We start from the raw sequence: 14,892 nt of genomic DNA on the forward strand, positions 1-14,892 counted from the left end.
AGCTGCTACATGAACATACAATTGTTTTATAATTTCATTATTTGTTATTTTTATATTATCATCAAATGTTTCATATAGTAATTCCGATATATTACAATTTACGTTTTCATTTATTATATACATGTATTTCATAATTCCTGTGATCACATTTACAGTTACATTATTAGATTCATTAATCAAATCACCATTCTCATTATAAGCGCAAACTTTATAAGTATATTCTGATCCATAATCTTCTGCATTAATTTTAACCAAATAATTATTTTCATCAAATATAATATTTCCTATTTTTGGTGGTACTACATCATTTGAAAATAAATAATCATCGAATTCTTCCTCAGTTATTCTTTGTTTAAGATAAAAAATTGTATTTGCCAAAATTTTCATTTCTGTTTCAGTTGCATTACATTCACTATGACCTAGTTGTATCATCGCAGTATTATTATATGTTGTGAGATAAAAATTATGTTTAAGTTCTCCATCAAATTGTACTCCAGTATTACCTAATGAAAACCAAACATCTCCAATCGCTGCATTACTTGTTGTGTGTGTATTATATATATCATATGTAGTATTTATTTCACCATCAATGTCCCATGGATATTTAAGGATGTTGCCTCTTTTTTGTATTGATATATTTGTTGAATAAATGGTCATAAATTTACCGTTATCAATTGGTTGTAATTTAATGCCAAACAGATCTCTTATTGCTATTAAACTAGTGGGTTCAATTTTATCTTTAACAAATGCAAGACATAAAATATCATGACCTGCAATGAATCCATAACCTCGATTAATATAATCTCTTATTGTGGTATTTGAACTGTTTGTTGATAAAGAAAAGTTAGCATTGGCATCCCAAAAACCATGGACAATAACATCAAACTGATAGATCCACGATGGATTCTGTCTAATTGTAACTTCAAATTCGTCAATTGATTTAAGTGTTATGTTCATTAATTGCTGCTTCGTATTGATATCAACACCTATTGGTGAGAAATTGATCCCATCAACAGTACCTCCTTCCATCCATGATTTTAGTGAGGCAGATTTAGGATATATATATTCTTGCCCATTTGGATCAGTTGCAAAACTCATTGTAACATTATAAGTGGGGAAACTTTTCGCAGTCGTTCTTATTTGACCTTCTGTGCTGTTTGTTGGATAAATATTCAAAACATTAATAAATGTGTCTTTTTTGTGGGTTCCTACAGTTTGCCATTCATCATTTTCAGAGGACTTCTGAAATATTCTATAAAATATGTGGTCGGGTTTTGAATTGTTACCCCATCGAAGATGTACACCTCCTTTCCCTTCACCTAGTGTTAAATTTACATTTGCTTCGAGTTTAATTTCTCCAGATAATTTACATAACAAAAAAATATATATGACCATACTAAATTTATATTGTCATTATATATTCAATCAAAGTTATTAAAATTGGCAACACATTGACAAGGCTCAGAAACAAATTCTTCATCGATGATAATGCAATAAATAATTTGAATAAGTTTTAGTAACTTTTTAAATCGAATTAACCAATTCATGCCATTGTCATAATTAAAGATAATTCAAAGATGATTTTTCTATATAATTTGAACAACGATCAAAGTTAATAAACTTTTTGAACAAAATTTATTGAAGTAAATTTTTCAAGATTTGTATCAAATACTTTCTCTGTTAAGTCGAGAAAAGTACTCTGAAGTTTTTCATGTACTGTGACATGAATTAATAAAAACATAATATTCATTAAGTAAAATTTGAAAAATATAAACAAAGTTGATTTAATTTAGAAAATTTTGTTATATTTTGTTATATTTATTTTTCTTGAAAATGAAACATACATTTTGAAACATTTAAAATTCGGTTTATTTGCGTTCTGTATTCAATTTGATTATCTCTACATAACCTGATTTAGTTAATTTAAGTGCATTGTAAGCGCAGATTTAAATAGTTTAAACAATTTCAAATAACATTCAAAGACATAAAAATGCATAAATAAAACCAAAATAAAATATAGAAATATTTTTAGCATTAATATCTATTCCTTTATGTACAAGAAGTAATTTAATTACCGTTTTCATATACACAAATAAGTGCTGTGTATCATAATTTAAATAAATTCCAGATATATCTATAACCTTTTTGAGTTGCTTCAATAAGTACTATATTAAATAATTTGAATAATTATAAAGTATGATTATGAAACAAAAAATTATTAATTTTATATGAAATATCTTTAGCATTAATGTCAATTCCTTCTTGTTTTAAATTAGCCGTAGATCACACGAAAACCTCGCACACAAAAACTGTTTTTTAGTAATGGTCTCAGAATCTAAACGCTAGATCTACCAGCAAAATTTGTTTGTCAAGAAATTCTCACAAAAACCTCAGAATTTGAAACCAATTTAATCGAGATTGTTCAAATTTATAATTGTTTCTGACTATGATTACGAAAATTCTTATGATAATATTCACATCTATAATTTTTCCAACACATGCTCATTCTGTTATAAATCTTAATTATACTGTTGAAGATTTATGGTCAATAGACATCCTAGGCCGCGAAGAATAAAATAATTTTCTCATTCTGAACTATATACATGATCGGTATGATGAAATTTTAGAATTTCTCCTTCGAAACTTGGTGACATGGAGGATGAATGTAAAAATAACTCTCACTATGACTCCTGAAGAGCATGCTAAATTGACAAACCTTCCTGAAGGAGTAGATTTTTGTGTTGCCGGAGATTACTGGAAAGAATATTTCACACGAGCATATAATGATTCAATCGCATGTATGAAACAAGTTGACTTGTCATATTATAGCTATTTAAAAGTATCTGGTAATGGTTCGACACTTTCGAGTCAGTGGTTCCAACCTGAACATCAATATAATCAATATCCAGGTTACTACACAATTAACATGGGCTATACAGCTTCTCTCATGACCATGAACGTATTTCTCGTCAAGAAGTTGATCGAATGTTTGCAACAGGTAATTTTACCGGGTATTGTGCTGACAATGATCTACACACCGATTACGAAAAACAAGTTGTTTTGTGGTGGTGGATTCGTGATAATGTTGAATATGCCGGGATACCTCAAAACGGAAATTCAGTCTATACAGCACTCTTCAAAAATAAAACTGTATGCCAAGGCTACTCAGCTCTAGCAACACTCTTCTTCAATCGCGCAGGCGTTGAAGGCTTTTCTGTAATTGGAGAGACGTCAAGTAAACACGCATGCAATTGGGTCCATCTTGGGGAAGATTGGTATGCATTCGACAGCACAAATTCACGAGAAGGATTGTTCTTAATGGGAATCAAAGCTGAATATCACAAGAAGGAATATAAATACACTGGTGGCGAATTATATTGGGGCTTACCAATGACTGATTATGACTATAAGTATAAGAAACATGAACTTATTGGACCTAAAATTAAGCTAATATTATATCAAATGGAAGCGACAGACTCTGGTAGCATCTTAGATGGACATTGAAGAAAGGGCTTCTTACTATTAAAGGAAATGGTCCAATGCGCAATTTCGAAAGTGAAAAACTTGTTCCGTGGAAGAACTTCTTTGATAATATTACAGATCTTAAGGTTGAAGAAGGCGTTACGTCTATTGGTGATTACACATTTTATAATGTAAAGAATATTAAATACGAAAAATGCAGAGACAAATTGGGATCAATTCAATTATGTGGGAAAAAGGCATTTTCTGATATCGACGATTTCCTTGGTGATTTTAAAGCGAAAGCATCGAGCAAAATTAATGAATTAATGTTTTTAGATGAGAAAACAAAGCGGATAATGTTACGAAAATTTCAAATGCAAAATCTCCAAAAGAATTAAATGAAATTGTTTCAAGTGCAGAAGCTGCATCAAACAAAAACAGAGAAGCAAAAAAAGCGTTAGCAAAGAATAAAATTGATGAGATAATGTTTTTGGGTGAAGAAAACAAAGCGGATTACACTGCGCAAATAACAAATGCAAAATCAGTAGCAGAATTAAATGAAATTGTTGCAAAAGCGCAATCACAAAATGAAGAAATAAAAATAGACAAAAAAGAAACGATACAACAAGACATCGGAAAGTTGGAGAATTTGGGCGATTTGCAACAAGAGTATATCGACAAATTAAACAACGCCACAACAAAACAAGAGTTTAATCAGATACTACAAGAAGCAATTGCCAAAAATGAGGAAATGAAATCAAATGGAGACGACTGTTGAGTAGATGCCAAATAGTTTGCGTATCGGAAATATCCCTTTTCTTGACTATCTTTATAAAAATCATGTGATATCGTGACATGACCTATTATAACGCATAACCTTTCTCAATACTATACAGTATATTTAGCAATGCATTTGGCGCATACTTATAAGCGATATGAATAAAGCTATGAAAATTTAACATTACAATTCAATGTTATTAAAACAATTTATCAGATCATGCAATTCTATATATGAAAAAACATTTAAATGATTATTAACTCTATATTTTAATACATAAACAAACTTACATATGTCTCACTTGTCTCATTTTGTTTATATCTTCTTTCATTTGATCCATTTCCTTTTTCATTTCTTTCAGTTTAATGTTTTTTTCTTTTAATTCTTCGAGTTCTTCTTTTTCCTTTTCATAAATTTCTGTTTTTTGTTTTAATTGGTTTAAATATGTATTATAAATTTCCTTCATTTCATCCAATTGAGATTTTAACTCATTAATTACTTCATCATTTGAGTCGTCATCTTTTACATTCATTGAACTTATTGGCGATAACTCGAATACATCTGTTGAAGGATTTGGAATTTCAAAAACAGATTCGATGTTTGTTGCAGATTTTATTTCATTATTTTGTTTTGATGGCATTTCAACAACTGTTATTTTATTTTGTTGTTGAATTTTCATTTTTCTTTCCGCGCGAATCTTTGCGATATTTGTTTTTATTTCAATTATTGCTGCTTTCTTTTCATCAACAATTTTCTTTGTTCGCATAGCTTCGTTATGTTGTCTCTGTAATTCTTCAGCAGCTGATTTTGCTCTATTTTTTAGGTTTAATTCTTTTTCATTTAATTCTTCTAATATATGTTCTGCATCATGAAGTTTTATTATTGCGTTTTCTGTTTTTTGTTTAATTTTATTAACTTCTATTTCAAGTTTCTTTTTATGTTCTTCGATTAGTTCTTTATTTTTAATATATTCTTTCTGCCCATTAAATTTTAATGTTTGAAGTTGTTGTATTTTTTGTTGTTGTTCTTTTTCAAGTTGTTTTGCTTGTTCCAATTTTTCTTTAAGAGAATTTATTTCTTGTTTCTGCTCTTTTCTTGTTTTCATTATTTTTTCTCTTTGCTTCTTCGATTTTAATTCGATTTCTTCATATCGTAATCGAAGTTGTTCTATCACCTCTTCACGTGATTTTCGTAATGTTATAATTTCTTCGATTTCGGTTTCAAGTGTTTTCTTCTGTTTTTGTTTTGTTTCAATTTCATTTATTAATTTTTCATATTTCGATTTCATTAATATATTTTCTTCTTCTTGAATTTGCGCTTTTTGTTCCATTAATATTTGAAGTTGTTTCTCCCTTTCAGTGATCTCAGATCGATTACGTTGTTGGGCATCACGTAATGATTCAATTAATTCTTCATTTGAAATTTCAAGTTCTTTTATTTTTTGATTCATTTCATTCATTTCTAAATTATGTTTGGAATACATTTCATTTAGAATTCCAGAAACGGTATCACGCATTTGCTTGGCAACTTTTTGTAGCTCTAATATACTTTGCTCATTGGATTGTATTGAATAAATAAGTGAATTTTTTCGTTCTTCTAATTCTTGATTTCGTTTAAATTCTTCTTCTTGTAGTCTCCGTTGGTTTTCTTGAAATTGTTTTTGAGTAGATTCTAATTCTGATTTAGATGTGTTTAAAACTGTTTGAAGATTTTCTTTTTCGATCAAATGTTCTGATATTCTTTGTTCAAGTTCATGACATCTTTCCTCAATTCGTTTTGTTTTTAATTCTATTTTTTCTTCGTTACTTTTTAATGCTTCGTTTTGTTGTTTAGCTTGCCTTAATGCTTCATTTAATCGATAAATCTCTTCATCCCTTTGTTGGATCAAATCAATATTTTTTGCTATTTCATTTGTAATACCTTTAATTTTATTTTCTAATTCTTCAATTTGTTTATCTTTTTCATTAAACGCTGCATTGAGTTGAGAAAGCAAATCCATGAAAAAACGTTTATTTATGTTGAATTTTAACCACCGTTAGATCAACGGTTATCGATACAGAAAAATTCTTTATAACCGTTTTGCAAAGATGTTTTTCTTCCTGTTGTCATTTGCGTTTTCATTTGATCAAACATGTGTAGCATCAACATCGACTCCACCAGAACCGCCAGAAGGATATAAGCTAGTTCAAATTCAAGTTTTAACTCGTCATGGTGCTAGATCACCATTAAATGCCCTCTTAAATCGGACACAAAGAGGCCAATGGAATTGCGATTCAGATGATGCCGTTTCAGGCCGTATAAACGTTGCAAATCTCAACAAGCCAAGAAGAATTCGCCATCTAATGGATCCTCGTTTAACAGATTATCCTCCAAGTTGTGCTGTGGGCGAACTCACTTTAGAAGGTATGAATCAACACAAACTACTTGGCGCATCATATCGAAAATATTTGGTTGACAAGAAATTCCTTAGTACCGACTACATCAATCCAGATGAAATGTTTGTTCGAGCTACTACATATGATCGTACCTACAGAAGTGCAATTTCATTTCTTAATGGTTTATATCCACCAGCCCGTCCAGATGAAATAATATCCGTCATTATTGGATCCACCTATGATGTTCTCCGTCCATCCTCTTCATATTGTCCCGAAATCAAGCAACTCGAAACAGATTTTTTAAATACGGATTCATTTAAGAATCAACTTAAAGAAGGACAAGAAATGTTTGGCGAACTAGGCAAATATCTTGACATTAGCATTACCGACAGAAGTTCTCTTGAAAAAGTTTGCGATTGGGTCAATACATTATCATGTGATGAACGTGAAATAGGTCCAAGTGTTACCTCTCAAATGATTTCCAAATGTCGGACCATTTCTGGTAGCTTTATGTTTGGAGCTTACGGCGGTGATAATAACAAAACACGTGGAATTGCTTTCTCCACTGGAATGAGGGAAATTTTCCGCGTCATCGATGAGGCACTTTCCGGAGTTTCACCGGTGAAGTTCGCACTTCACTCAGCACACGATACGTCGGTTGTTGCAATGTTAACCGCTTTAGGACAGAACGTTAACTCTGTACCACCATACGCATCTCATATAGCTGTTGAGCTATTCGAAAAGGATCAGAAATATTATGTGAGGTTCTCATTCAATGGAAATCCATTGGTGATACCAATGATGAATTCGAATGAGACAATATATGATATGCACGCATTTAGATCAATGATGGAGCCACTGATTGACCATTGTAAAGAGGCACAATAAATGAACATTTGTTAATTTTAATCAAATTTAATTTGTTGATAAATTTTTTCTTTTATAGAAAATGTGAAACTTTTTATTTTCTTGTAATTGCTATTCATCATTTGATGGATTTATAAAGTTATTGGAAAAAATTTTCATGTATGGAAATTGAAATTTAATGTTCATTTCTAAGAAAATTTTATAACAAAAACGTATGAACTTGAGCTCATAGTATTTAATCATCTTAACTACAAAAATTGTTTCTGATCAGATGATTTTATTCAATTGCTAAAAAATTATCGCATGCTGACCTGCTCGAGGGGTACCCCAACACCAAACTTATGGAATGACTGAAAATATACCTGAAAGCGAAAAGTCTTTACTACCAAATCCATTTGATATGTCTATTGATCCTGTTGTATTTAATAGTGAATTAGTTGATGAAGATATATCAGCTCATGTTTCAGAAATTAAACAAAGTAGAAAACCAAATTTCCCTTTTTTCTTCCCAGTTGTTTATCATAACATTTCACATGATATTCCAAAAAGATACTCATATGCAGTCAAGTTTTGCTTGATTAGTTTTTTCTCCTTCTTTTTCAGCATACTTCTAATGTTTATAGCTCAAATATTTTCCAATAAAATCAATTCATCTTTAATTTACCGATGGCGCGAGATAATTCTTTCATTTTTCATTTTAATCATATGTCCAGTTTCACTAATTTATGGACAATATTTCCCTATTTACAATGCAGCACGCGAAGGCACAAAAAATAAGGCATTGATAATATTTCAATTTTTTACTATCTTCGTGTTTTTCTTTTTTGTGATTGGAATTCCTGGAAGCGGCATAATTGGAATTGGCTATGCCATTGTTGCTATTAGGTTTGGTGAAACCATAAACAAAGCACTTTCATTAATTATTACGCTTTGGGACATTCTAAATCTTGTTCTCCAAGTTAAAGTTTTATTATTAATTTCACCAATTGCCACACACACAGACAGTCCATTTTTTAACTTTACATCCTGAGTTCCTTTTTTGAATAGATTTTGTTTGTTAATAAATATTTTTTAAAATCTGCTTATTTGCTTATTAATTTAAAGAAGGTGTCTTTCGAGAAAAAACAAAAAATTAAATTGTTGGATTTTTATTCTAAAAATAATTTTGTAGATTTAAATTTCAAAACAAACTTATGTTTTAAAATAATATTTTCATTTATCATTTTTAATAATGTCCTGTCCTAAAAGGCGAATTTTTTTAAGGACTTACATGATAAGATAAAATTCACCAAGAAAGACCACTGAGCAATGTTTCGTTTTTGTTTATGGAATCTGCTGATTACACGAATTGAAATTTCAGATAAATTCTTCGTCTTTCTATAAAAAACCCAAATTTCTGTGGTGGGTTCGAATTTGAACACAAATTGGTTTGAAAAACTTGTTTCAATAGTGAACATCGATTTCTTAGCAGTTATTTTTTCATATTGATTGTGTTGTTTGCAACGGCTTCTTTGAAATTCAAATGAATCCAACGCATTCAAAAGTTATCCGACGTAAAATGAAGTTGATCAACCACTTCATTCATCAAAAATGGACAAGATTAAGATTAATGTTCATGATATGCCATCGAATACCGAAATAAAAATAGAAGTTTTCGGTAATGACAACATAGGAAAACTTAATGATGTTCTTAATATTCAAGATTCACATCAGCTAATATTTAATGGTATCATTTTATCACGAGCATTTTCTTTCTTGTTTTATGGAATAAAAAATGAAGATCATTTGTACATATATCATCAAAATAAGAATATGATACAAGAAAAAAATCCAACAGGCGAGCTTTCTAAATTGGCTAAAAAAAGGAAATCAATCCAAAATGTGTTATTAGACGAAAGGCTCAGAATCAAAGACATTTTGTATAGAAGAATTGAAGGAAATCATCACAGTCATCAAAAATTAATAAAGGCATTTGTTCAATTCACTGAGAGGCCAGAAGAACAGAAAACGAGTACAACAACAATATCAGATATTTCCGCAACAAGTCCATCTACTACTAATCTTCCACTTCTTTGGGAATCCCGGTCCACTGGAAATTGATTTAATTTGCAATTTTAAGTGTGTATTCCTTTGTTTGTTAATAACTAATAAAAATATTATGACTTTTGAATACTTTAAACGTGTTTTGTTAACTTTACTTATATTAACGGTTTCTCTGTAACACTTTTTTGAGAAAGTTTGTTTGACTCGTTTACCTAAAAAAAATGTGGGGATCAGCACCTGCTTTTCTTGCAATGTTGAATGAAAAAAATATTAATCTTAGGATTTACGGTCTCCAGATGCTTCATCAAATTATGGAGAATGAATGGCCATTAATTGCTGACCAAGAATTACTTTTGATAAAACTTGCAAAAGATCAAAGTTTTGTAGCACATAAAAATGCAGCATTACTTGTCTCTCGTATGTTTTATCATTTAGGTAATCTTGCAGAAGCTGTTCATTATGCCATACTAGCAGAAGAAGAATTTAATCCTGCTTATAAATCCGAATATACGTCCACAGTTGTATCCCAATCCATTCAAGAGTATATTAAGCTTATTAATTCGGGTCAAACACCACTAGATGCACTCAAAAGAATTATCCAAAATTTATTAGATGACTTAATTCAACAAAATAAAATATCACAATGCTTATGCATAGCCATTGAGACACGATTTTTAGACTATGTTCAACGTTCTATTCAACTTCAACCATCATTAGTTGGACATGCCATAATTTTAACCATGAACACAGTTGCAGATTCATCATATCGACAACAACTTCTTCAAGAATTTGTTAATTTTGCCCAAAGTCATTGTAACAAGTTTCAATTATCACAATTATATCAAGCACTTCAAAAGCCAAAAAGTGTTGCTGATCTCCTTACTGCATTAATTCAAAGTCATGTTGATGACCACACGTTATTAGCGTATCAAATTGGTTTTGAGTTAGCTGAGAATGCATCACAAAAATTCATTTCCGAAGTTAATAGTTCATTACCAGAAGATCCCGAATTCGACACGTTAAAGAACATTATCTGTCGTCAAGTATTATTAGATCAATATTTACAATTTTTATTCAAGAACAACAAGACAGACATTCATGTAATTGTTGCACTAAAAGACACATTAAATAATTCGCGCATGTTAGTTCATTCATCAGTAATTATGGCTTATTCATTTATGTATGCAGGCACTGGTGATGATAACTTTTATCGTAATAATACACAATGGTTTTCTACTGGTAAGAATTGGGCATTATTTATGACAATAGCAGCAGTCGGAGCAATTCATATTGGACATTTGAAGGCCGCGTTACAAGTGCTTCAATCCTTTTTAAATAAATCAACTCCACAATATGCATTAGGCGGAGGGTTATTTGCGTTAGGATTAATCTATGCAAATTATACATGGAATCAAACAGTACTCGACAAGATAACGACGTTAATGAATAGCTCACAATCGATTGTAGTTAAACATGGCGGATGTTTAGCATTAGGTTTGATCTCTATGGGGTCACAAAACCAAGAGTATTATCGAATAGCTAAAGAAGTATCACTATCACCATCACCAGAAGCAGGAGAAGCGGCAGGTTATGCAATCGGAATGATAATGTTAGGATGTGGAGAATGTGACGAATTAAATGATTTAGAAAAATTAGCGTCGACTACAGAACATGAAAAAATCACAAGAGGTTGTGCAATGGGCTTAGCGTTAATGATGTATGGCTTAGAAGAAAAGAGTGAAAAGTTAGTCGAAAGGTTATTACAAAGTCGTATTCCATTAATGCGTGAAAGTGCTGCTTGGGTAACAGCATTAGCTTATGTCGGTACTGCATCTAATACTGCGTTACAACGATTATTACATTTAGCCGTAAGTGACGTAAATCCGGACGTACGAAGAGCTGCAGTTATAGGCGTCGGATTTGTATTATCACGAAGCTATAAAGAAGTTCCAGGAATGGTCGACTTATTAGCGAAAAGTTATCATCCACATGTACGAAGTGGCGCAGCTTTAGCGTTAGGTATAGCTTGTGCAGGCACAGGGATGACTGAAGCTATTAATATACTCGAGCCATTACTTAATGACTTAGAAGACTTCGTCAAGCAAAGCGCAATGATCGCAATGGCGATGGTATTACAACAGCAAAGTGATAAAGCTGTTCCGTATACGAAAGAGTTCAGAGCATATCTAAGGAAATTAATCACAAAGAAACGAAATGATTTACAAGTCTTTGGTATGTGTTTAGCTTATGGCATATTAAATGCTGGCGGACGTAACGTGGTGATCTCTTGTAACTCATTACGTGGCGAAAATTCTGTTCTCGCAACAGTTGCTATAGCTTTGTTCTGTAATTACTTTTATTGGCACCCGTTGGCATTGATGTTGCCTTTAGCTTTTCATCCAACAGCAGTAATCGGATTGGATAAGAACTTAAACATCGTCGACTGGGAAATACTTAGTAGAGGAAGTCGAAAGTTATACGCAAACCCGCCGTCGTTCGATAGCGAAAAAGAAGAAATTCAACTCGGTAAAGCTGCTGTGTTATCAATCACAAAGAAAATGGCTGCAAATGAAGAAGAAAATATTAAGAAGGAAATGGAAATAGAAGAAGAAGAAGAGGACGAAGATGACGAAATAGAAGTGCTAAAGAACCCGTCGAGAGTTACATTGAACCAATTGTCAGGAATAGACTTGAACTTTAATAAAAGATATAAACCAATTACGGGTCAGGTGTTCCACGGATTCGTAATGCTGAAAGAGGCGACAAACGAAGAGGAAGACGAGGATGAATAAATAAATGAATTCATATCCATAATGTTTAATATTAATTCGAAATGAATTGCGAATGACTGTGTTATATTATGAAGAATATGTATTATGTTTAATGTTTTGCTATGTGATGTTGGAAGGAGATATACAGTGTTTTGAGACTGAAATGGTTTTCACTTAGTGAAATTAGTACTCAATTAGTTATATGAATTATATATTCGAAATGTTATTGTACCTATAACATTAGAATAATTAATTTTACTAATACCATTTAGTAAGATCATTAAAACATCAGACATATGTTCAAGTTGATTTATTGCTAATCATATTTTTTCCACTATGACGTAGAATAAAACCGAATTTAAACAACTTAAAATACGGAAATGTCGAAGTAAAGATTTATCAACCATCAATGGACTCGAGAATTTCCTGAATAAAAAGCCATTAAAAAGATTTTGATAATAATGATTACATCGAAGGTTAATTTTTACCAATTTGAACGCATTTCATGAATAGTAATGATATTAAATGCATTGACATATGCAGAAAACAAATCCGTTGTGACAAAGGTTCAAGTATATTAAACATTTTAATGCATATATCTTTAATGGTATTGCTTTAAATGGTTCGAATGGTAGTTTAGATTCGATTAGAAAATGTCTGAAATCAAAATAGTTATAACTTTATTTAAAGCTTGATAACTTATAAGATATATTCCACAATGATTTCACATTGAATTGTGAAAGAAAACATCAATAGTATAGATAAGAATAAATACTTTAATTTCACAGAACCATAAATATAATTAAAATGTTTTTTATTATATTATTTATATTATATTAATTTTCATATTATGTTATATATTTTTTTAATAAACTAACAACGTCTGGATGACCACATTGAGATGCATAAGTAAATGCTGTTCTATATAATTCAAATGCATTCCAAATATAATTTTGAAACACTATTTAATTAATAAAAACAAAAAATTTATTAAATCTGCATCTGTAACATTAACATCGATTTCAGGATGTTCAACAAGTAAGCTAATTACACCTAAATAACCTTGTTTTGCTGCGTACATAAGTGCTGTTTCGAATTATTTAAAAAAATTCCAAATTTAATTTATAAATAAAAAAAGTATAAATTAAACTAAAAATAAAACAAATTAACATTTTTAGCATTTACATTAATATCCTTATGTTCAAGAAGCATTTTAACAATTTGCGTATGACCTCTTATTGATGCTAACATTAGTGCTGTTTCGGGTAATTTATAGAAATATCAAAAATTATTATAATACATTAAACTATAAAAATGAACATCAACAAAAATTGTAAAATATTTTTAGCATTAATTTTAATATTTTCTGTATTAAGAAGTAATTGAACTATTACTGTATAACCGCATAAAGATGCTATCATAAGTGTTGTGAAAAATAATTTAAGTAAATTCCAAATATTATTTTAAAATTTCAAATTATCAAAATAAATTTCTTATAAAATGAATAAAAATTTTTTATATTAACATCAATTCCTTCTTTTCCTAAAAGTAATTTAACTATTTCAATATAACCTTTTTCAGCTGCTATTATAAGTGCTGTATTAAATGATCAAAATAATTTTCGAATAGTCATTTGAAATTCTTTATTATTAAAATAAATATTAAATAAAACAAATAAATATCTTTAGCATTAATATCAATATCTTCTTGTTCAAGAAGTAATTTAACTATTTCTGTATAACCATTTTGAGATGCGATAATAAGCGCTGTTACAAACAAATGGAAAAATTACTAAATATCATTGTGAAACATGATAAAATCATAAAAACAAACCAAAAATAAAACAAATAAATAGTTTTTGCATTTACATCAATTCCTTCTTGTTCAAGAAGTAAACTCACGATTTCAGTTAAACCTTTTTCAACTGCTAATATAAGTGCAGTACTAAATAATTTAAATATTTCCCATACAATTTAATGAAATATTATATTTTTATAAGAAACATCAAATAAAATAAATATATCGATTTAGTATTAATATTAATTTTCTTATTTTGAAGAAGTAACTTTAATAAATCAATTTGATTTTTTTCTGCTGCAATCATAAAAATTGTTTTTTATATTCGAAGGAAATTCCAATTATTCTTTTTAAACATCATTTCGAAATATAAATATTTAACATTTTTAATATTAATATTTAATTTCTTTTGTTCCAGAAGAAAGCTTACTATATCATAATGACCATTTGATGCTGCTGAGATAAGTGGTGTTTCATATTATATGAAATAATTCCAAATATTTAATTTAAATAAAAATTTGATTAATTAAACGTCAAATAATATTTATGAATATTTTGATTATTTATATTAATTTTTTCATTTTCCATAAGAAACTTTATAAGTTCTAATGAACCTCCTTTAGATGCATAAATAAACGCAGTCGTAAAATCATTAATGAAATACCAAATATTTATATGTAACATTATTTAATTTAAACAAACACAAAATATATAAAATAATTATCTTTAGCATTAATATTCTTACATCCTTTCACTAGAAGTAATTTAACAATATCCAAATTTCCATTTTCACACGCCA

At 29.7% G+C, this 14,892-nt stretch overlaps 3 protein-coding genes across 3 annotated transcripts; all 3 read left to right on the forward strand.

The window, feature by feature from the left end:
- Positions 1-2,985: 2,985 nt before the first annotated feature.
- On the forward strand, positions 2,986-3,504 carry GO595_009641 (transglutaminase domain-containing protein; the record flags this gene model as incomplete). Its single annotated transcript, XM_067923349.1, has 1 exon — positions 2,986-3,504. The coding sequence occupies one exon, from the start codon at positions 2,986-2,988 to the stop codon at positions 3,502-3,504; it is 519 nt and encodes a 172-aa protein (XP_067770169.1).
- A 2,823-nt stretch (positions 3,505-6,327) lies between these two features.
- On the forward strand, positions 6,328-7,503 carry GO595_009642 (histidine acid phosphatase; the record flags this gene model as incomplete). The annotated part of the gene is made up of 1 exon (XM_067923350.1): positions 6,328-7,503. The coding sequence occupies one exon, from the start codon at positions 6,328-6,330 to the stop codon at positions 7,501-7,503; it is 1,176 nt and encodes a 391-aa protein (XP_067770170.1).
- Positions 7,504-9,746: 2,243 nt separating this feature from the next.
- GO595_009643 (Proteasome/cyclosome repeat family protein) lies at positions 9,747-12,317 on the forward strand (the record flags this gene model as incomplete). The annotated part of the gene is made up of 1 exon (XM_067923351.1): positions 9,747-12,317. One exon carries the CDS (start codon positions 9,747-9,749, stop codon positions 12,315-12,317), a length of 2,571 nt encoding a protein of 856 aa, XP_067770171.1.
- Between the last annotated feature and the right edge of the window lie 2,575 nt (positions 12,318-14,892).

This window comes from Histomonas meleagridis, assembly GCF_020186115.1.
Source record: "Histomonas meleagridis strain 2922-C6/04-10x chromosome Unknown contig_92, whole genome shotgun sequence".
In the NCBI taxonomy this organism is placed as follows: Eukaryota; Parabasalia; order Tritrichomonadida; family Dientamoebidae; genus Histomonas; species Histomonas meleagridis.